Below are 23,173 nucleotides of genomic sequence, written 5' to 3'. Positions count from 1 at the left end.
GCCGCAGCCCTAGCAGCGGTGACGGAGTGGCCGTGAACAAAAGCAAAAAGCAATACGAGACAGGAACAACACGCCAACGATCTATACCCTTATCATCATATCCACCTCTCACCCTTTCTCATAGGTCTGTTCCGTATCAGGTATGACGTGTTCCATCTTATATGAGGCGAAATACCCGATCTGTCATAATTTACACTTTATGATCGATGATTCCCGGCATGACTCGGCTTGGAGCTCTTGTATATTCGGAGGTCCTATACCGATGCATGTCAGATTGTCTCCATTTGTACGAGACATGATCCGGCCGGGGCCTGGAACCTGGTCTAGATACCCGAACGATGTGCGCAACAGATATGGTGTATGTCAGCCTGAGATCCATCATTCGAAATTAGAACCGCTCAACCGCTTAGCGTGAGTATGGAGATGCATTGATGTGGATCGAGGCTGAGGCGGTACAGCTGTACAGCAAGGCTAGCTCGGCTCTCGAGCGGTTCGCTTAATTCTACGTCTATGCTGAATTTAAAAAACAGTGATTGGTATTCTCGCGCTCAGAATCAAATATTGCATTGGCATGGGCAGCTCCGGAGTATTCATTATCTCTCACATGCTTCTCTTGCGCATCTGCGCCCTATGAATCGTTCATTGTCTCTGTTTCTATGAGTTATCCCTTTCTTCTTGGTATGCACTTTGCGGTTGTCTCTTTGCAGTCGAGGCTCGAACGTCGTGTTCTGTGAATATCACCATAGTGGCATTTACCGTGCGGTATGAATTTGCTTACTTCCATCACTCCTTACCTTGCCATTGTTGCAGTATCTATACGCATTGCACAATCCCTGCCATATCTTCCAGAGGAAGCAAACTGGAATCTCAATCAAAATCAGACAGCGACACACCCCCTCGACTACTCGGGTCAGTGGGATGGCCACACATACAACCCCTCGCCGGAGAACTGGCGATTTCCCTTTTACACGATATTTCTCGACAAATTTGTAAATGGTGATCCGCGAAACGATAATGCAAATGGCACACAGTGGGAACATATCTTGACCTCCAACGAGTTCCGCCATGGCGGCGACGTTCTTGGGTTAGTGGATACGTTCGATTATCTTCAGGGGATGGGGATCAAGGTGCGTCTGTTGTTTCAGGAAGACTGGATGTGAACAATATATTGACCATATCCAGGGCGTTTATCTCGCTGGAACACCGTACATCAATTTCCCCTGGGCTGCGGATGGATACTCCCCGCTTGACCTGACTCTGCTAGATCATCACTTTGGTACGATCGAGGACTGGCGGACAATGATATCTGAGGCGCATCGACGGGGGCTTTATGTTCTTTTTGATAATACTTTTGCAACGTATGTGTAACCCACCTGCGCAACCTCCGATGTCGTCTGCTGATTGTGGATAGATTGGGCGACCTTATTGGTTTTCAGGGTTTCTTAAACAAGTCCGCGCCGATCAATCCCAACGAGTACGACTATGTATGGAAGTACGACCGTCGATACTGGGACTTTCAGCCTGGAAATGAAGTTGAGAATGAATGTCTTTGGGAGTATCCTCGGTTCTGGGATGATGACGGGACCGGTTTGACCACCACCACCCTGGGTCCTTCATGTCGGAATAGTGAATTTGATCAGGTAATATCCATGCCCCTCGATGTTGAGCATGACTGACCTATGCAGTATGGAGAAGTTGCCGCCTTTGGAAACTACACCGAATGGGAGGGGCAGATATCCAAATTTGCATTTGTGCAGGATCGTCTACGCGGATGGCGGCCGGACGTGCTGGCCAAGATCAAACACTTTTCGTGTCTAACCATCACCATGCTTGATATCGACGGATACCGCGTTGACAAGGCTCTACAAGTTACCCTTGACTCTCTTGGAGAATGGTCCGAGTACATTCGAGATTGCGCCAAGCAGGTGGGAAAAGAAAACTTCTATATTCCCGGAGAGATTGTGGCTGGAAACTCTTTTGGTTCGCTTTATATCGGTCGCGGTCAACAGACAAACCAAACAAAATCTAATATGACGGAAGCGTTTTTGATGACGAATAAGACAGACAGGTCAGACGAGGATATGTTCTTGAGACCTGCGGAGAGGTCCGCGTTGGACGGGGTGGCTTTCCACTACACCTTATATCGTGGTCTGAGCCGGTTTCTAGGGTTAGTTTCTCCCCCTCAGTACTTTCAGGTTGCACCAGCTAACATCGTTTCTTTTAGTCTAGACGGTACCTACACTGCCGAAGGCGACCCGCCAGTCAACTTTGTGAAGACCTGGAATGATCTTGTCGAGACCAACGACATGGTCAACACAAACACCGGTAAGTTCGATCCTCGTCACCTGTTTGGTGTCACGAATCAGGATGTCTTCAGGTGGCCAGGGATCAGAAACGGGACCGAAAAGCAGAATTTGGGTCTGTATGTCGCTTCATTGCTCATGCCTGGAATCCCCATCCTCTCCTGGGGCGAGGAACAGGATTTCTATGTCCTGGACAACCAGGCTGACAACTATGTCTTCGGCCGTGGACCCATGTCATCTGCTCAGGCATGGCAGTTGCACGGGTGCTACAAGCTGGGGTCATCGAAATACGTTGATCTTCCGCTCGACCGCTCCCTGACCGGATGTGAAGATGATACCGTAAGTCTCGATCACCGCGATCCCTCTCACCCAGTGCGAGGCCTCATCAAGATGATGTTTGAGATGCGTCAAAACTATCCAGTTCTCAATGACGGCTGGTACCTGCAGCAATTGTCAAATCACACGTTCGACATTTACCTTCCGGGCAGCAATGGGACACCTACCGAGACTGGGATGTGGAGTGTCATAAGATCACGTTTTGCGGATGTGCAGAATTTTGATGGCCAAGGCCAGGGGAATCAGAGCGTCTGGCTGTTGTATTCTAATGACAACAAAACAGTCGAACACCAGTTCAACTGCAGCAGTAAGGACGCTCTGGTCTCACCATTTCCCATGGGAACAACGGTCAAAAACCTTTTTCCACCGTTCGAGGAATTCACCCTGATCAACAGCTCGATTACGCTTGGGTATGATTCATGTTCTGAAATTGACGTCCTTTACTTACAATTATTAGATTTGAAGGGTCGGACGTTGCAAACGGGTGTTATCCCAACCTGACTATGCCGGCCTGGGGTTTCAAAGCCTTTGTTCCGAAGGATAAATTCGTGCAGCCTTCCCCATATATAACACGCATCTCCCCAAGGCATGATGCTCGCCTTGTGCCGCAGGGGACAGGTGGGGAGACGATACGAATTGGCTTCGAATTCTCGCAGGAGATGGATTGCGGGGATATCACCAACTCGCTGATGATCACGTCCAAAGCGCTGAGCGACGAGAGCCCGCAGCTTGACACGACGTCGGTGTCTTGTAAATCCATTGAAGTGACTGATATTGTGACATGGCCGGGGGCACTCACTAGCGTTTTCAGCTACGAGGTAGATTTGGACAATGTCTTTCCAGGGGTTCACAGAGTCACTCTTAGCAACGTGACTACAGCAGATGGAAATCAATTCACAGATGTGAGTATATTACTCGCTATAAAGGTCAAGAAAGTGACAATACTAATTGGTTTTGGGCAGTCCGTCGACCACTTTCTTTTCCGCATCGGACAGATAAACAATCCGATGGTCTGGCCACAATTGGCCAACTACAGCAGAACGCTCCTGTTTGACAACCCGTCATCTGAGACTGACCCCTTATCAGTAATGCCACAGGCCCCTGGCGCAGACATGTGGCGATACTCACTGGATTTTGGAGCTACATTCAGTGCCTGGATGACATACACCGGCTTCAACACATCGATCCCCGGCAAAAGCTGGAGCGGCACTGCGAAGCAAGCCTGGGAAGGAGAACACATCCTTGCCCAATACTGGAGCAAGTTGACCGGAAGCAGTGCTCACTGGCAGCATGGAGACACGCAATGGGCATACAAGCCCCCACGTCGTTTCCCAAACCTCTTCATCGAAGGCGAGTTCAACCAGTTCGGATACGACGCTGGATATTCCAACAAAATGGCTCTGAGCAACGCCACTGGCTTGTGGGAAATCCACTTCATGAGCGAATGGCCCGTGCAGGTTGCCTTCAACGCCTGGGGATTGAACGAAGACGGCCTGCCCGATCAAACACAGGTATTTGGGGACATCGATGGAGACAACGTTCTGGATCAAGTCCCTCCAGTCACGCTGCTGAGCAATGTATTCAACGTCACTCTCCCGCCCCCTTCGCCTTATCTTTCTTTCAAGCTTTCGGTGGGTGACGGCGATCTTAAGGTCTACGCTACGCCCACGGGATCCAGGTGGATTCAGCTGGCCATTTTTATCATACTAGCGATTGTGCCCGTCGCCACCGGTGTTGGTGCGGTGTATGTTTACCTGAAGGCATTTTACCAGGTCAAATTCAACCAAATCGGTGTTACCGAGAAAAGATCAAGCCTCGCTCCACTGGTGGGCGTCTTTCAAAAGGTGGCCCATCGATCTAATGATATGGAATCCAATCCTGGTCTTGCTCTAGCCAATGTGGGCCCGTTTCCATCTCAGAGTGGAGGCGTCGTCGATGCCACGGTAAACACCCGCCGACGAACCGTGCTCATTGCAACGATGGAATACGATATTGAAGATTGGGGCATTAAGATCAAAATCGGTGGACTCGGTGTGATGGCCCAGCTGATGGGCAAACATCTGTCCCAGCAGGATCTCATATGGGTCGTCCCTTGTGTTGGAGGCGTTGACTACCCCAAGGACGACCCCGGTGAGCCGATGGTGATCACCGTGCTTGGGAATAACTACCAAGTGGATGTCCAGTACCATCGAATGCAAAACATCACGTACGTCTTGTTAGACGCGCCTGTGTTCCGAGCTCAGTCCAAATCAGAGCCGTATCCTGCCCGCATGGATGATCTGAATTCGGCTATATTCTATTCTAGTTGGAATCAATGTATTGCAGAAGCTATCAGGAGATTTCCGGCTATCGACATCTATCACATCAATGATTACCATGGCGCCGCTGCCCCTCTCTATCTTCTACCTCGCACGATTCCATGCTGCCTGTCTCTACACAATGCTGAATTCCAAGGACTCTGGCCAATGAAAACTCCACAGCAAAATCAGGAGGTTTGCAGTGTCTTTGACCTTGACCATACATTGGTGAAGAAGTATGTACAGTTCGGCGAAGTGTTTAACCTTCTTCATGGAGCTGCCAACTATCTGAAGATTCACCAAAACGGATTCGGCGCTGTTGGTGTCTCCAAAAAATATGGCAAGAGAACGTACGCCAGATATCCTATTTTCTGGGGTCTAAAGAACATTGCATCGTTGCCAAACCCCGATCCATCTGACATCGCCGAGTGGGATCACAACGCAAACAGCAATTTTGAAGACATTATTATCGATGCAGAGTTTGAAGCCAGTCGTACCACACTCAAGAGACAAGCGCAAGAATGGGCAGGACTCAATGTTGACCCAGAGGCCCAGCTATTTGTGTTTGTCGGTCGTTGGTCCACGCAAAAGGGCATTGATCTGATTGCAGACATCTTTCCCTCCATTCTAGATGCTCACCCAAAGGTCCAGTTGATGTGCATTGGTCCAGTCATTGATCTTCATGGAAGGTTTGCCGCGTTAAAATTGAATCGGCTCATAGAGCTCTACCCTGGGCGGGTCTATTCCAAACCAGAGTTCACTGCACTACCGCCCTTCATTTTCAGTGGCGCTGAATTCGCCTTGATTCCTTCTCGTGATGAACCCTTCGGTCTGGTAGCCGTGGAGTTCGGACGGAAAGGAGCGTTGGGCGTGGGATCACGGTAAGACTAATCTTGCTTGGAGTTTACCACCAGTACTAACCTAAGTTTCTTTAGTGTTGGTGGCCTTGGGCAGATGCCAGGGTGGTGGTTCACAATGTGAGTTTCCTTCTCTCACGATATGTTCAGACTAACCCATTCTAGCGAGTCTATGACAACCAAACATCTTATCCAACAGTTCAAGATGGCCATCAACGACGCTCTAAAATCGTCCCAGGAAACACGAGCGCTAATGCGCGCACGATCCAGCAAGCAGCGCTTCCCCGTAGCACAGTGGGTTGAGGATCTGGAAATCCTACAAGCCACCTCCATCAAAAAGCATGCCAAGTACGCTAAACGCCACGATCGCAGTTCATGGAGGTTTTCCCATGGCAGCACCGTTGTCACTGAAAGTATTCGCAAAGTCTCGTCGAGCTCAAAAGACAGCCGCGAACAGAGCCGATCACGCAGCTCCACCGGGTCCCTCCCGCCGAACAGGCCGATTACGTCTGATATGAGGCTGTCTGTACCTCGACCAGGTTTTAAACACGTTCTCTCGCCGACAAATTCGTCTTCCAATCTAAACATGTCCGATAACGAGCCCGATCCTGACACCGACCCAAGACGCAGACCCTTGTCCTCCGAGCCTCTTGCAGATTCGCGAATTGTTTACTCTGCGGTAAGCGATGCAGAAGATCTGGATCCCATTCCTGGGGCCATCCATGAGGACGGCAGTATTCATCCATCGCCACTTGGGACACCTACCGTTTATTTTGCTCGATCTGGTGCCAGCACACCAGTTCTCGGTGGACGATCAGAAGACGGTCTACTGGGCCGAAGAGACGCAAGGGCGTCCATGATGAGTCTGGTCAGCGTCGATGATATAATAAAGGAGAAACAAGACTATAACCTCCAGAAAGTTGATCCTTTTTTCACGGATGCGAATAACGAGTATGCGGATAAGTTTGAGAAGAAGCTTGCAGACCTGAATGGCAAGAACTCAGAAGACCAGCTCTGCATCGAAGATTTTCTCGAGAAGAGCCAGAAAGACTGGTTCAATCGATACCGCGACGTCAAACTGGGCAAGTCCCCCTTGCCGTCTCCTGCTCCCTCTGTCTTTCGCATCAAGGTTCGTGAAACTGGCCGAGATGAGAGCCCTCCAATTACTGGTCCAGGTGCAGACCCAAATACCGGGCAATTTCTTCTCCCAGATGACTATGTTCCCCCCACGGGTTTGAAGCGTTTCATGTTGATGAAGCTGGGTGATTGGCCTGTGTACTCCATCTTTCTCGCTATTGTGAGTTAGGACCCTACCAAAATTCTTTCATTACAGAGGTTGACAGCATTCTTTTAGGGCCAAATTCTGGCCTTGAATTCATACCAGATCACACTACTGAACGGTGAGATTGGAGAGACGGCCGAAAAGCTATATATTCTGGCATCCATCTATCTTGCCTCTTCGATCATATGGTGGATGATCTTCCGTCTAGTCCCCTCGGTCTATGTGTTGGCGATTCCTTTCTTTGTACGTTCATGTTCCTCTATCTAGCTTACGAGGTTACAAGCTAATACCCGCAGATATACGGGTTTGCCTTTCTCTTTGTCGGTCTTGCCGGTCCCATCCATAGCAGCGCAAGTCGAACATGGCTACAAAACGTGGGCACCGGCTTGTATTCGTTTGCATCTTCGAGTGGCTCGATCTTCTTCGCTCTCAACTTTGGAGATGAAGGTATGCAACAATCCTTTTAGGAAGTATGGAAGTTATCTGACTTTCCTGTCCAGGTGGAGCGCCTCTTAAGTCTTGGATTTATAGAGCCACCGTCATACAGGGCACTCAGCAGTTGTTCATCAGTTTTCTTTGGTACTGGGGTAGCTGGATGGCAGCTCTCAATCGAAAGGGTAGCACGCAGTTCAGCCTTGCCATAACCGATCCCGGCACTTTGCTCGGGATCGGACTCGGACTTGCCTCTCTTCTGTGGTTGTTGGGGGCCCTGGTCTTCTTTGGACTTCCTGCATATTATAGACAAGCACCAGGTCAAGTGCCGACATTCTACCTTTCACTCTTCCGCCGTCGCATAATCCTTGTATGTCTCTTCCAGTTTTCCTTCAAGCTAATTTTGATCTTAACGCTGTATTTTGCAGTGGTTTTTCTACATGGTGTTCATATCAAACTACTGGCTGTCGGCACCTTACGGACGAAACTGGCTCTATCTCTGGTCCAGCAAGCATGCAAGCGTGTGGCAAATCGTGCTCCTTGTTCTTCTCTTCTTCATCGTTGTCTGGGCGGCCGCTCTCTGGGTCTTTCACGTCTTTTCCAAGAGACACGCCTGGTTCATCCCGATCTTTGCCGTCGGTCTTGGTGCGCCTCGATGGGCCCAGATCCTGTGGGCAACCTCCAACATAGCTACGTACATCCCCTGGGCCGGCGGCCCAGTAGCCGGAGCTATCCTTGGTAGAGCACTATGGCTCTGGCTAGGAGTTTTGGATTCCCTTCAGGGTGTCGGTAAGTTCCCTCTCGCACCGAATAGAATGCAACATGAACTCATTCACGCCAATACAGGGTTTGGAATGATTCTCCTCCAAACAATGACTCGATTCCATGTCACTTTCACCCTTCTAGCCGCACAGGTGGTCGGTTCTATTGCGACTATCCTCGCCCGCGCGACAGCACCGGATAGGTTAGGCCCTGGTGATGTTTTCCCTGATTTCTCCGCTGGCGTCGCAGCCGGCTTGGCAAAGGCAGACTTTTGGGTCTGCCTGCTCTTCATGCTATCCATCAACGTGCTCTGCGTCTTCTTCTATCGCAAGGAACAACTCGCGAAACCTTGATCGCTGTTCCAACCGTGACTAGCATTCTCTTTCCTTGTTTTTCTCTGTTTTACATCCCCGTAACACTGCGTGGCGTAAGTGTTGTAATTGAAGGATTAATTATACTACACTGGGTTGCATTTGCTGGGGCCCGACACACCTTGTGGAGGTTGCCCCATATTTTGGATTTGTATATCGTGTATCAAAAGACTACTGGTTTACAAGTTCTACAGAGATCCAAACTTCATGTTCATTTCCGTCTAATTCTAGAATGGCCGCGATGCTTCCAATCCCAAATCAAATTCATAGGTCTTTACCGTGAAGCCATTTCCCATTCAATGAAATTATTCGTCCAGCGAGGCGGCACGTCCCGGTCGCGCGAGAATTACTAATATGGAGCGGTACAGCCCACGCTAATATAGGTACCGAGCGTTGAACTGCTCAGGTATTCCCCCGGCAGGGAGTAGGAGTAGGGTAAGTATAACACAACACTCATACATTCTTTTAATGCATTCTTCTAATCCACTCTCCTGTTCTATTCTCTTACGCCATTTTTCACGTTCATGTACCAGTCTCTCGTTCTCATCCAATGTATCACATCTTGTTCTCGTTCGCCGTAGTCGTCTGCCTTGGCACGTGCTGGAAGATCGCTGCCTCATCTCGGGTGAAATTGCCAACTCTCTCAATGAACTAGCGCCGCAAGGATTCACTGCTCAGCAACTCGTATTGAATTTCAATTTCGCGGACGTTGATCCAATTCCGGTAAGTGGGGGTTTCTCAAGGTTAATGAATGAAAGCTCATAATCAAATTCACTCTATCTACACTAAGATAGACACGATGGTCGCTGTGGTTCCGACGGTTGTGAAACTCCTGATGAACAAGCTGATCAGTAATCTGATCTTGTCCACTGCAAAGTTCATGTCGTAGTGCCACGTTGTGATAACCACGTAAACTATAACAGGACTCTTCTACGTTTACCATGCCATGTGATGGTACATATTTCTCATGGAGATGCTCGACGAGATCTTGAACAACCCTAGAAAGCGACGTGGGTTACAGGTAGGCCGTGGGATAGAGTGTCAAATTATGTATCCGGTGGGATGCATCGAAAAGATATTTTTCCTGGGTCCCGGGAGTCATGCAGCTCAGCTCATTTTAGGGCTTCCAGCTTGGCAGGCCTGGCTTCATACCCATGTCTCAGCGCTGACATGTAGACTTGTACCTTGTCAAGGCCAATGACGCATCCTAGCTTCTCCTTTCACTGCTGCTGTATTCTTGTAGAGATCGGGAGAGCACTCAAAATCAGGTGTAGAATCCGCAAGGCGGTCATCAGAACCCCGCAGTGCGGCTCTGTCGAGCACCAATTATAGCCGCCACGGTGTTTTGGGGGCCATTTCCCAGTACAAAAGGCGCCCTATTCCTCCTCCATTCAGATCAGAGGCTTCTCTCGTAAGTCTCAAGTCAAAAATGGCGCCACTCAAGATTTTTCTGGATGGCAAATCGTCCATCACTCGCCAGCCGGAACGAGGTGCCCTCAGTTTCATCGTCAAGGCGGCTGGACCAAGCCGAGAAGGCGTGTCCAGGAAGGTGACCGAGACATCTAATGAGATAAACCGACTGTTTAAAGAGCTATCACCCAAATCTGAGACCGGCGAAACAATTGCGGGCTCACCGGTCACATCATTCTCTTCCACCTCGCTACAAACACGATCTCACGTACCAACCGATAAGTCGGGCGAGCCTCTACCGACGGTTTACCATGCAACTCTAGCGCTCAACGCTCTTTTCCAAGATTTCACCACGCTGAATGAAGTCGTTGGAAAGTTGGTTTCTTACCCCAACATCGAGATCCAGTCCCTTGAATGGTGTCTCACCGAGGCGACACAAAAGGACTTGAGTTCCGAGTCCCGTAAAGAAGCAATGCGCGACGCCATCCAGAAAGCAAACGACTACGCTGAGGTGGTTGGACGAGAAGTCTTTGCAGTGGAGATCAGGGACTCAGGGAGCGGGGTTAACGCTGGGCGATACAACCCTTACCATTCAAATATCCAGGGGATGATGCCGCAGCAAATGCAACAAATGCAGCAACAACAGGTGGCTCGGTCAACTATGTTGGCTCAGCAGCAGGCTGCCTCCTCCGCTGCTTCCAGCGCGAGTTTCAATTCAGGAGGTTCCACATCACTTGATTTGAGTCCGCAGTTGATTCGGTACACGAATTCCGTGAATGTTGAATTCAGGGCTGCGGACATTTAAGAGGCTTGGCCTTGGTGCTTCTAGGTATATTCTAGCTGTTTTTACTTTTACTTCGCTCGTTTCAGTTTACACAGCTATATCGCAGCACGAAATTAGTTACCAGAATACTATAACACTCAACTCAAACGACTGTCATGGTTGGGATATGCAGGAATCCTCTTGTAGCCGAGTTTGATCCGACTATACACGTCATAGGCGTTCGGCGTTTGGTGGACAATGCAATCACTTCTCCTGGTAGTTTCTAGGATTTGTAAAGACAATGTATTGCACTTCTGACTGCACAGTGATAATATGATAAGACATCTCTTTGAATAGGAAGAGCTTCAAATACTAAACAGCAGTCAAATGTATGAATTGGCATATAATTGCCAGGCGACACTCAGACAACAATCCGTGATTTGTTCTCGCTGTCATTCGCGCACAACACGACCATCGCTACTGATCGACAAGAAGATCCAACATCAGTACCAGGTGCAACCCTCCAGCACCCGGTTGAATCCATCAAAATTCACGGAATCTCTGATTGTTTCAATCCTAGACCTGGCTTTGGCTTGAGGATAATCTAGATGACCGGCTGATATTTCTTGCGAAGATTCTGGTAGATAGGACTCATAGTCGAGATCACTAGAAAAGTATTGCTCCATGGGCACAGAAGGAGGGGTATAAAGGTAGCTCGTCTGAGAATAATGATTGCCATGGTCAAAATCTGGGGAGAATTCACACGTAGAATTTGGAGCTGGTCGACGGCTAGTGAAGGACCCCGGAGCAGTAGATTGCGTTGTTTTGCTGGCGGTCGCAACAGATCCCGGTGACTCAGTGTGTACAGATCCTCGGATTGGATCGCTAAGTAGAAGAGGGTCTCGCGGTAGCAGGTGTGATTCAGACTTCTGGCCGGGAGGAGAGCCTCTTATGCAAATCTGGTTGTGAATGATTGCAAGTTCCAAGTCGTCTGGTACATTGTCCCGGGAAATTGAAACTCTCGCATTCGCGTCTGCAAACGATCAGAATGGGCTCCATAAGAGTGAAGGTATACGTACCTAGAACGTGATCAAAAAGTTTTTCTTCCTTCTCTCGGACGTAGTATAGCTCATCGAGTAGGTTTATCCGGTCGGCTGGGGATATCTGTCGTCGAATGGTCTCATCCGCTGCTCTCAGTCTGCGCGCAGTGACTCCGTGGCTAGCCCGTAATTCACAAAGGATATGACCGAGAAGTTGAATTCGTTCTAGAATGAGAGTCAAATGTTGTCATTATGTGCAGAGAGAAAACGGTACCCACCAGCTTTGTGCAGATGATCTGGCTCTCGATGCCTCACTTCAATTGGCCACCATGGCGGCTTGGTCTCATCAGGACTCAATTGGTGTGTTACTCCTGCCACATTCTTTCGTCCATTGTAGGGAAATTTAACCTGTTTTCGCGGCTCAACAAGCCTCACATAGACCTTTGCAAGGATTCGACAATTCGTCTGTTGTAGATTTTCAAACACCTTTTCGTAGTACCGACGAAGAAGGCTTGCGTTTCCAACGGGTATCATGATATTCTTGGAAGCTAACACGTTCTCTGCAATTTGTGGCCTAACCTCATGCTGCAAACGCTCACTGGCTCTGACAGACCGATCGACCAGCTCCCCAGGCCACATTAGTGGCAATACATGAGGCATTGGAGCTATTTCTCTAGCGATGTGAGCCAGAGTCTGTGAATCCCCAGCAGACTCGGGAGTATAGGTCCGATTGGGTTGGGAAGAGGTTCGGCTACTTGGTAGCCCATGATGCGGTGTTACCTGTAAGGCTAGTACACGTTCTCCGCGTTAGTCCAGTAGATGCAAGATACACATGGATGTCACCAACAATTGATCTCGGCGTGATTGTCTTCGAATGCTGATACTGCTTGCAAAAACTGATTTGTGACTTCTGGAGAGATGATGCGGTCACGACTTTCGGAGATGGAAGGCGAGGTTTCATGTCGCAGATTACCTGCTTGGTCAATGAAAATGAGTGCAAAATGCGAAACACCCCTCTCTTCTTCGTTTTGCATCGGGAAAGATGCTATCAAAAGCTATATCAGCCCGTATCCATCACAAGAAGAAGCCGGTTCAAGACGATTGGTGATGTGCTATGCCTTATGAACTACCACCCCTGACCCTTTGGACGAGCGCTCTCAATGGGAGATTTATTGACGGCCAGATTGAGGGAAAGGGAGAGAGGCTTACAATCAACAATGATCACATCCGAAGAGTTTGTAGCCAGTGACATTAGGATGGTCGATTGGATAAGCAATGTGCTTAAATGGCGGATATTGTTGGTAATGATAAAAGCCGGAGATGTAGGGATTTATAGAGAAAATCCCCTATAATCCGGCCAATCACCATCTGCTGCAATAGCTTTAGGTATCATCGAATAATGAAAGATAGTCACGAAAGCCGACGTCTGCATACAAACCGATATGCTAGCTGGCACCGTTACCTGGGTCAGTGCCCATCCCGATCTTGAGGTATGCTTCTGTCACAATTGGTATGCTTCTGTCAGAATTGCGCCCCACATATCCATGTTGAGATTGATGCGCCGAACCATGACCTTGGCAGATGCCTTGAGCTTTGAGCCTCTAGCTAAGATCCACAGAACTTACCAAATGTGGAAATAGTATCTGAGTCTCAATGTGTCAAGTACGCTCTAATGGGGCGAATCAAGTAGTCGCCTCCTCAGCCGTGTGACAGGTTGAAAATATGTTTTCAAAATGATTTGCCGGAGAGTAAAGTAAGGCAATCCTTAGCGTACTCTAAACACCAAACTTCGGCGGACTCGGAATGCAGATCACTTTAGAAAAAAAGTACCAATTCCCCGACCCCCACATGCAGTGTTATAACACCCCAGGGAGTCTATCACGTTTCAACGTTGTACATTCCCAATAGATTACATACATAAGGTATTATTTAGCCATCATATTCGGTCGACTGCAAGACGTACCCATTATCCGCTTCTCCCTGTCAAACATTCGTTCCAGAGAGGAACCCCTGAATTCAAAGTTTTGGCCGAAAGTCCCGACCACCAAAGATGCGCAGCGGGATAAGCAAATAGCGCGATATTGATACGAGAACTGGACGGTCATTGCGCGGGTTTTCCCTCGCTTACCATGGCATTCTCTATTACATTTGAATTCCTTTAAAATACAGTGGTGGTTCCTCGCTGGGTTTCGATCTGCAAGCCTCAACTTGGCAACTGCATTTCAACTGCATTTCAACTGCATTTCAGCTGGTCTGAGCTCTGAGTCTGGCTAAATAGAAGTGTGAACGATTTTTAAAGTCTTATCAGAGTGAATTGGAATCCACAACCTCGACCTAAGCCATTCATGTTGGGTTCTATTACACAATGTATTATCTGAGTGTATGGGTATATTAATTAACCCCATGCACTGAAAGCTAGATACAGGAATTTAAGACAAACAGCACTAATAGGCGTAAAAGCGCGGTTGGGCCCAGGATACTGGCGATATTGGTGTCCGGGGTGGTGAATAACCGGGCTTTGCTGCTTGAGTCGGTGGAGTAATCACCCGTTTTACCGGCCAAGCAGAGATACATGCACGGGGGGCAAGCCCCTCTTTCTTGCTTCCAACCACCTGACAGTATGCCTGTATTGAAAATTTAGTGTCCAGGCCCATGATCGGGTGCATGAGAGAGCAGGGGGCAACTTACCCAACCATCATCGAGGATCTGAGTTATGATAACATTTTGGCCCTCATCAAGGCTCAACTGACTCCCATTTCGAGACTCGTATTTCATATCGACGTGATATACATCTCTGCGGAACAGACTCGTGGTTGATAACTGGGGCCTGAGGTCCTGATACACATTGTTTGTCTGATGCTTGAGTCCCGATTTCGCTGAGGTTGTCGATACCCTGCTTACCGTGCAGGAACTTCCATTAGAAACACTCAACTGGTCCACTTTTTCATCTCCAGCAGAAAGTACTTCTCTCAGACAGAGTGGATCCACGGAGTGTTCTTGTATTGGCAGGACTGCTGGTGTTGGCGGTTGAGGAAACTTGAATATATAGTGCGAGCTGTCCGTCAAGGAAAGTGGGGATATGAATGTTTCAGCGCTGCTATTGATCGTCGCGGACCATATACCACTTGTCCGTGATTCACGCGGACCTGGATGAGTTCTTCGAGTTTCACGCTTCTTGAACTTGCTAGAAATGGCATACCAAACAGCGAAAGTTGTTTCTTTGGCTTGCGGTATCAGCTTGCTCGCGTCCTTGCAAGCAAGGCCTCTGCGACTTGTTTGTGGATGCGCATTGCGAGAGTCGGAAATTCGCTTGGGAGCTTCTGTCATCCAATTGGTGGCCCATGTGCCGATATCGTCACTTGGCTCCTTGCGCGCCGATCTAATTACTGTTTCAAAGGAAAGAGTACTTCTGGTTTTGATGTTCGATAAGATCTTTTTGAGTTGCTCGCCATCCAGACTGGAGGTGTCCGACGGAGGTTTGTATTGATCATGAAAGCGCAAGAGGATTTCCGTCCTCTTCTTCTTTTGCTTGCGCAGCCAGATAAGAACAAAGAATGCGATCAGGCATGTGACAGCCAGCACGCTGATGATAGCGTAAACATGCGATTTGTCCGGTTGTTCTGTGTCGGCTGGAATCGATGGAAGAGTGGCTGATTGCCGTGGTATCCCGGCCTCTGCTGTGGCAGTTGAAGAAAATGTGGGCTGATTTTCTCTGCTGAATGAAGTCTCCTGCGCAGAAGGCAGAGTCGTGGTCAAGGATTGAGTAGTTGCTAGTGGGAATGGTACTTTGGGGACACCATTCCAAGCTGAGGTTGTTTCGGTCGCAACGTTCGTTTGTGGCTCCACATGAAAAGCGACGTTGTTTGGCACGGTAGGTAAATTTTGTGAACCAGCATATCTCATTGGATGATAGAGGCCGTCATCAGGGAGTGCGGTTTTTGTGGATGGGTGGTAAACGCCATCATTGCGAGTTGTAGATCCAAATGCCCCTGAAACTGACTCGTGCAGCGGGCTACGCAGTGTATCGTTCTGGGCCATGACAGCGGCGGTGTGCAATCAAATACCTTGAAAGCTCTGGGCACAGGGAATCAATCACGAATACGGTCGACAAACCCCTGGCGCCAATTTAAGAAATGAAAGTGACTGATAACGACGGAAAGCAAACCAAAAAGAACGGCAATGTAAACGAAAGGAAGGTTCTAGTGCTCTGAAATATAATTGCAACATTTCTCTTCTAGGTTACATCAGAGGTGTCTGCTTGTTTACAAGCCTGAGAATGTTAGTTAGCCTCAAGCATATCTATGCTTAGATGAGAATTTTGTCTGGAATGATATTATCAACAGAACTGACCAAAATCGGAGTTATGCGTATGCACTGATTTTGTGTATATCTACATACAGAGCTAGATATGTGCTTTGTGCCGTAAATACAAGCGATCAGGTGCGGTATATCATGCCTCTGTGGGGGGATGCCTCGTGTACATATGATTATTATATCACAGTCAAGATCCTTTGTCATTTTTCGCTCGTCGTATGTGTATTTTCGTTCCTAGGCATAATGTTTATATTTACTGGCTGGTAAATCGATCTGCACAGAAATGTCACTACGTCAAATATTGCGATGATCTTGATCAACATATCACCATAGCTTTTTGGGCTAGCTTAGATTTTCGCGCTGTCACATAAGCTAATTGGGGACTCGAAATGATTTTTCACCAATCCCGAGGCGAACTTCGCCTAAGAAACTCGGGTACCCCAATATTCTGCTTTCTACGCCGTGGCTGCAGCCACGTGGTATTCTGGTGGGCGGCTCCTGGCCCGACGAATCGGATCGGGCGCTCGGGAATGGCCAAATACGAGGCTAAACTCTAATCACAATTATGCACAGCAGAAATCTGACACTCCCTAGCATTCGGTAAGGGGCGAACTCTTATCAAGCGCATAACTTGGGACTAGGGAGCAGTCTGAGCCCAGCAGGGTTCCATATTGAGATCTAGAATTCAGTACAGAATCATACACTATTGTTATGCGGCAGTTGTACGCAACAAAGAGGGGTAAACGAAATTCATTATTCCATAGTATTTATCAATTGCTAACTATTAAAGATGATCCACCCAAAATGCAGACCGCGAATGAACAGTAGATGAGACTCAGTTGTTTTTGTGGTCATGTGTAGTATTTGACTGCGCCAGAAGCTTCACTTAAAGCGGACAACACGACGAATTCTTTTCACCCATTGAGACAGGTTTCCAGGCTCTGGTTTTGGCTTGGGCTGCTCGATACCTTCAGGACTATCAAGCTCGATCGGTCCATTGAGGACTTGTGGTAACGCCTGAAGAGTTGGACTCGGCAGGCGAATATTGGATATCGGGGTCGAAGATAAAGATTCTGTCGAGACGCTGACACTAGCTTCCGAACTCGACGTTGTGGACCAATCGCTACTTCGGTGGAAAGGAGGGCTTATCACAGGATTTAACATTATCTGGCCCTGGCTGGCAAAGACTTCGAGCTCTGCAGTGTCCAAGCTGAAAGTGTCGATTGAGATTGACGACGATGCTCTCTGTCGATAGAAAATCCAGCTTTCTCGAACTCGGGACTGCTAAGATAGCATACATTAGTCTTCGGTTACTTTCAACGCTAGTCGTTCGTCGCTCACTTTGAACCTGGTAAGGGGACTTCTCTGTAGTCGCCGATGGATCATGTTTCTCGCGGCTGTAGCCAAGCGGGATGATAGTTCGCGTCTCATCAGATTAGATTCTTGGATTTGAACTCGGCGTCCTAGCTACAAGCTAGATGGACTGATTTATACCTTTGTTTGCCTGGAGGTTGGGGAAAGTGTCCTCTGTGCATGCTGGAATTCTCTTTAGCCTGTGCGTCGCCTCCCAATGATCGGCAAACTCGAATTCCGGAAGTACGACGAATGCTACATTTTCTAAAGCTCTACGAGCTTCTCCAAAGCTCATGGTAGTGGATGTCGCCCTTCCTGGTCGTGATTCTCTAGACAAGCTTGCTGTTACTGCCAACTCGAAATTTGCAATTGAACCAGTAACAGACAAGCTGGAATTCCCACTTTGCGGTCTGACGATTCATTAATTATAGAGAGCAATATTTGGGGCACTTTCAAAAGGTTCAAAAATTGGGATGAGACACAACCTGTCAAGAACAGCGAGGCTATTATACTATTAGTGAAGAATGAGCGAAGCCTCCGTCTAAACATACGAAAGAGAGTTCATCACCACCTGAGGGTTTGAATGCTGTAGGACGGTTTCGGAACCGAATCATAGCACTTGACCAAAGATCATATTAGATGATTCAACCTGGCAACTGTTTCAAAGCATGAAATGTGATATGCCCCTTACATCTCTTCGTCGCTGTTTGCTGCTCAGCTCCAGAGCTTAAGGCATATTTATATTGTTTCCTAAGTAGGTATAGAAGCAGTCCCACTGGTTTCCACCGAGCATACACCTCAATATTTGCTTGCATAAATTATTTTAGTATTTTGTCAATGTTTCTGATGAGATACCATGTTCTTTCGCATCTATTGCTTTCTAAATCAGAGCCCCTAGTAAAGTCAGTCGGGTAGTATGGATATATATAGGCCGCTTGAAGCACAAATAGAAGATGACTGCACACTAGAAAATTTTACCAGCTGTTTAGTATACTCAAATAGGCCTAGTAGCCAGAAACTATGCTAAAGAAGTACAACATAGTTTGCCAATCCAAATACCTGAGTGGTAACACTATATATATTTTGATATCTCCCACGCACTGCTGGAAAAATGTGCACCATATGTTGAACTTTCTCTACCTCATGATACGATCAAATCTGCACAATCCGGTACGCTATTGGTGCTATCCTATTTTGATCCCTATCAAGTGTTCATAACTTCAATGTCATGGTGTTATGTATCTTTGATGTTGAAAAACAGATAGCGACAATAGTGAACTGCATTGTGCAGATTTGGTGGTTTTACATGTGACTGATGTGAATCCTTATAAGTGGAGCTGCCAAAAGGAAATCTGTATATTTAATTTATGTGGACATGAAAACTTGCCCATTCGAACTACTTCTAGTCAATTGGGATGTCGAATACTGTTTAAGATGTGTCAAATAACTAGATTTGGGTGGGTGGCACTTCATCAAAATTACCAAGACAGCCCGATGAGAGTTGTATTAACAGCGTAAGCAATCTTACGCCAAATGCGCAGCTGGTATGAGGATAACCACTAGATAAACCATAACCAGTTGGCATTGGTAATCGAAAACGCCAAAGCGCCTGAGAAGCAATTTGGATAGTCATCACTAAGCACCTGTCAGACTTTTGGCAATCCTACAGTCCACGACTAGTGCGCTGAGTGCTCACGTTTATTGTGCCTAGATCAAGACCATCATACACACTATCGTAAGCGTGATATGGAAAATGTCTGGTAGGGGACATAAATTCGATCTAAGTGGTGATAAAGGGGGTGGAAATATCATCCCTATGTGAGCTGATTGGTCGGGCTTCCTGCCGGCCAATCCGCAAACCTCGTGGCGCCTGCCAAGCTTAATTCCCCCAACAGCCCCTCTTTATACAGATCACTACCAGATTGGGAGTTAGGTTTCTGTCAATTCCGGCAGCGATTTCAGTGCCGGCAGCGACACCAAACCGTATCGGACGCTAAAAGGGCAAGAGGAAGTAAAACAAAGGATTCGGATATAGGCTATTCATAAACGCCCACCAGTCTATCTATCGGCTGTTTCGGCGTCTTCTTAACGCAACAGAGACCCTCTCTGGACTTTGAGGCTGTTCATACCCAAGAAATAAATCAGTGCCATTAATCTTTTTAGCCTAATCAATAATGCAATACTGAAAGCGGATTACGGCATAAGAGCTAGATATCGGCAGGATACAGATGGCCGGTAACATTACTATGTCTCAGTCAGTTACTGGAGAAAGGGGTTCATGGAAGCTTATTTCAGCGAAGCCTTCTCGTAGTACAGCTCATCAAAACCAGTAAGGCCAAGATCCAAAGAACAAACCTGTCTTGCGAAAGGAACAGGGACGAATCATGCCCGGATATACTTGTCGGGTGTCACATATCTGTCCCCCTAGCCGAGTCTAATCTGACATGTCAATCCGGCTGAACGGCCCGTGTTGTTGAACATATCAAGGGTCTCAAAACCCGGTAAGGTATTGAAACTTTGAGTGAAGCCAGATGCCATGCCAAATTTGTATGGCGGAATCTGCGCTGAAACAGTGACAATTTCTGTTCTAGACGCTAGGTGCTCAATGAAGATAGCGAAGGGCTTCATGGATCATGTTATATAGCGCAATTAAGAACCATTAAAGCTTGCTAGATATGCGATTAAGTTAACTATGTATCTGGATAATTCCACGCCTCTCAACACAGGAGTGGGACTTGAATATTGTGGTGGAGAAAAAGCAACAGAAACCAGGGATATGCTTTTTGGTGATATGAAATTTGTGTTAGTGCTTTGGCCCTTGCAATTGGAAAGAGATATCCCACAAGGCATGCCACCAAATGTCTACTGTGAGATATGTTTGTGCATCCGAGCAATAGAGAAAATCAACCCCCACCCCCCAGTATCAAAATGCCGAAAATAAGAATGTTTCGTGCTCCAGTGTGGAGATCAAATTCATATCGAAGGTAACAACCAGACGCAAGCAAACACGCAGACCAACAAGGTTGCCTCAACAATTCCTAGATCTACATGACTGTGACTTTGAGGTTCACTCTCACAATATGATTTCACAACTTCAGTGTAACCACAGAGATTTGTAGGCGAAGGTTCAGGGCCGCATGAAGAAATGGCAATTTATGTGGCACGAAGAGATCGCTTGTTGCTCCAAGAAAGACTGACTGTAGTGTTCCTACCCCAGGAGAAAAATCTCATTTATTGAATTACCTGATGTGATGATTGCGCTGGCCATAGCTGGAAGTTGGTCGTTAGCATTGAGTATCATCCAAATTTCGCAAAGAAGGATCCCAGGCTGGCTGAAATGAATCATTCATTCATGAGGCGACGGTAGCATTCAGGAATGAAGACAGCAAGCACTGTCACGAATGCCTGGCTTGGTGTTTTTCTTCATGTCAGATGCCTAGCAACTCTCATTTCGACTTGGCCCCTTAGAACAATTGAAGGGTTGAAACTTGATGAGTTCAATCCTTTGGAATGAGACCTTGTCTTGGAATAGCAGAACAGGTGAGACGAGAAAGTTATAAAAGGAGGACAATCTTGTCGCTAACTGTATCATTCAACACATCTTCATTCACTTTCACACAATTACAACACTCCTTCTTTCACCAGTCCATTCAATCCATTCTTTCAATCCAATCTTTCAAAATGAAGGCCTCTATCATCTCGATCATTTCCCTCGCTGTTGCTGTTGCAGCTTTGCCCCCATCTGAGACTCTCTACAAGAAGGGTGGTCCCATGTCTATCTCGAAGGCTGGTGACCAGTGCCAGGAAGGCAAGGTCTCTTGCTGCGCTCCTGAGGATCAAATTGAGGACAAGAGTCTTCTTTCCCTTCTCAATGGATTCAACCTGCTCGGATTCGATGCCGTGTGCTCCCCCATCGAAGTTCTGGGACACATTAACCTGTCTCTCCTCGGTACGTCACAACTCCTGACTTGCATAACAGCTTCTAACGCCCATAGGTTCCATCGATGACGCCAAAGGAAACGTTGATTGCAAGCACACCCTTGCTTGCTGCACTGGCGCCTCAGTGAGTGAACATGAGTGGACTTGGATCCTGATCATTTCGCTAATAATCGAAATTATAGTGCCACGCTCTTGGCGAGTAACTTGTACAACAAAACATGTGGCTAGGGGGAGGATCTGGAAGCAAATCTTCAAGGGCTTCAAACACGACAAAAGACAGGCTTTCCCACTTTTCTTTGTCATTTGCCATCTGTCAGGTTCAGCTACCGGCCTTTATGAGTCCCATCTCCCCAGATTGTGGGAGCTTGGTTTTAGAACAGGTAGAGGGTCCTCTTTCTGGCATTATGAGTCACATGGTAGAGCCTTCAACCTTCTGTTGGGTTATCTGTTGGATTTTGTGTTTGGCTTTTGCAACTATTGTATTCGTTTGTTGATTGCTATTTTCAGCAATCGTCCACTCATTTGGCATTAACTTAGTTAACCTACCTAGCTTCAATAATAACATTACACTTCGCACCCACTTCATAAACTGAATAAACAAAACATAGAGCCCAAAATGACTATGAGAGATTCGAAATGTGTGGAACTATTTACCAGGAGATTAGCCCCTCCGCACTCGGTTGGAAACCGTGAATTTCTTTAGAAAACACTGGACGTGAAGATTAAATTACAGTAGCCCGTTCAATACGCGGTAAAGCACCACTTATTCCTGCGGCTCGAGAGTGCACAGACAAAAACTGTTTGTCTGGGCAGTGTATCTGCTGATACGCCGAATAACATCGCCCTAGGAAGTCGAGATGCCAAAGTAAAGAGCACCCAGGCAAATTTGTCAAGGCCTGCCAGACTCACGGGGCTTATGCGGCCTAGTTTGAGTTCTTATCTGAATGTCCAGTTTGCTAGCTGTGTAGTCCTACGTTCGGCTTTCTGCTAGGCAGCTTCAAGCTCATTATATAGTTCCCGAAGTGAATGTCAAATTTTACTTCCGCTCTTGCCCTTTTTTGGTATTTTTAGACTCATGAATATTTACTCAGTCGAATAGCAAAGTAGCTTAAGAGGGATTTGAAATCTGTTGATGTCAATGTCCAGCACGCGCATATATACTTTGCAGGGCGCCTTCTGCCGCGAAAGGACACCTAACAGTACTCCAGCTCGAGTTGGATTTCGCCAGGACATGTTTGAGCCGAATTATGAATGCCCATAACCACTTTCGGGCACTCTTATTGCGATGGGTATCGTGGATGGAAACTGGAAACATCATCCGGACCCACAATACCGAGCGCTCCATTAGTAAATTTGATTCCTTTGCACCACAGGGGCTATTCATAGAGTTGGTTGATAGATTGTCCAACTCAAGCCATACGTGCTCCTGTTAAAGGGCCTTGCAAGATTTATGTGCTGACAGTGTAAATGTGAGCGAATGTTTGGCGGATGATTCGAACGACTGCACAATTACCCAGCACCACAACTTTGAAATGACCGACGCTCTGTTTATTACCCTTTAGCACTGGATATAAGTTATCACATGCAACCACATATCGTGGAGAATAGGGCTTCCTGTCTGATCAGCCGTACTCAAGCCCATCAGTCGACGCGGCTAATTCTCGAGGCGCCTCAAATTACAATTGGGAGCAAAGTTGTCGCAAGGTGAGTGCAG

At 47.4% G+C, this 23,173-nt stretch overlaps 5 protein-coding genes across 5 annotated transcripts; 3 read left to right on the top strand and 2 right to left on the bottom strand.

The window, feature by feature from the left end:
• Window positions 1-764: 764 nt before the first annotated feature.
• On the top strand, window positions 765-8,622 carry N7508_007067 (uncharacterized protein; the record flags this gene model as incomplete). The annotated part of the gene is made up of 14 exons (XM_058465132.1): window positions 765-1,127; window positions 1,183-1,358; window positions 1,412-1,640; window positions 1,686-2,167; window positions 2,225-3,049; window positions 3,097-3,541; window positions 3,602-5,817; window positions 5,872-5,913; window positions 5,959-7,090; window positions 7,148-7,318; window positions 7,372-7,522; window positions 7,576-7,877; window positions 7,936-8,296; window positions 8,354-8,622. The coding sequence occupies 14 exons, from the start codon at window positions 765-767 to the stop codon at window positions 8,620-8,622; spliced, it is 7,164 nt and encodes a 2,387-aa protein (XP_058318985.1).
• Window positions 8,623-10,069: 1,447 nt separating this feature from the next.
• On the top strand, window positions 10,070-10,855 carry N7508_007066 (SIMPL domain-containing protein; the record flags this gene model as incomplete). Its single annotated transcript, XM_058465131.1, has 1 exon — window positions 10,070-10,855. One exon carries the CDS (start codon window positions 10,070-10,072, stop codon window positions 10,853-10,855), a length of 786 nt encoding a protein of 261 aa, XP_058318984.1.
• Window positions 10,856-11,316: 461 nt separating this feature from the next.
• N7508_007065 (DUF2841 domain-containing protein) lies at window positions 11,317-12,492 on the bottom strand (the record flags this gene model as incomplete). The annotated part of the gene is made up of 3 exons (XM_058465130.1): window positions 11,317-11,846; window positions 11,893-12,078; window positions 12,132-12,492. The coding sequence occupies 3 exons, from the start codon at window positions 12,490-12,492 to the stop codon at window positions 11,317-11,319; spliced, it is 1,077 nt and encodes a 358-aa protein (XP_058318983.1).
• Window positions 12,493-14,297: 1,805 nt separating this feature from the next.
• On the bottom strand, window positions 14,298-15,891 carry N7508_007064 (SH3 domain-containing protein; the record flags this gene model as incomplete). The annotated part of the gene is made up of 3 exons (XM_058465129.1): window positions 14,298-14,477; window positions 14,542-14,688; window positions 14,755-15,891. The coding sequence occupies 3 exons, from the start codon at window positions 15,889-15,891 to the stop codon at window positions 14,298-14,300; spliced, it is 1,464 nt and encodes a 487-aa protein (XP_058318982.1).
• Window positions 15,892-21,201: 5,310 nt separating this feature from the next.
• On the top strand, window positions 21,202-21,662 carry N7508_007063 (uncharacterized protein; the record flags this gene model as incomplete). The annotated part of the gene is made up of 3 exons (XM_058465128.1): window positions 21,202-21,469; window positions 21,516-21,583; window positions 21,642-21,662. 3 exons carry the CDS (start codon window positions 21,202-21,204, stop codon window positions 21,660-21,662), a joined length of 357 nt encoding a protein of 118 aa, XP_058318981.1.
• Window positions 21,663-23,173: the final 1,511 nt, after the last annotated feature.

This window comes from Penicillium antarcticum (assembly GCF_028974205.1).
Source record: "Penicillium antarcticum strain IBT 31339 chromosome Unknown utg000006l_segment0_segment0, whole genome shotgun sequence".
NCBI lineage: Eukaryota > Fungi > Ascomycota > Eurotiomycetes > Eurotiales > Aspergillaceae > Penicillium > Penicillium antarcticum.
Note: the sequence above shows the minus strand (reverse complement) of the source record. Positions and strands in the feature narration are given on the sequence as shown.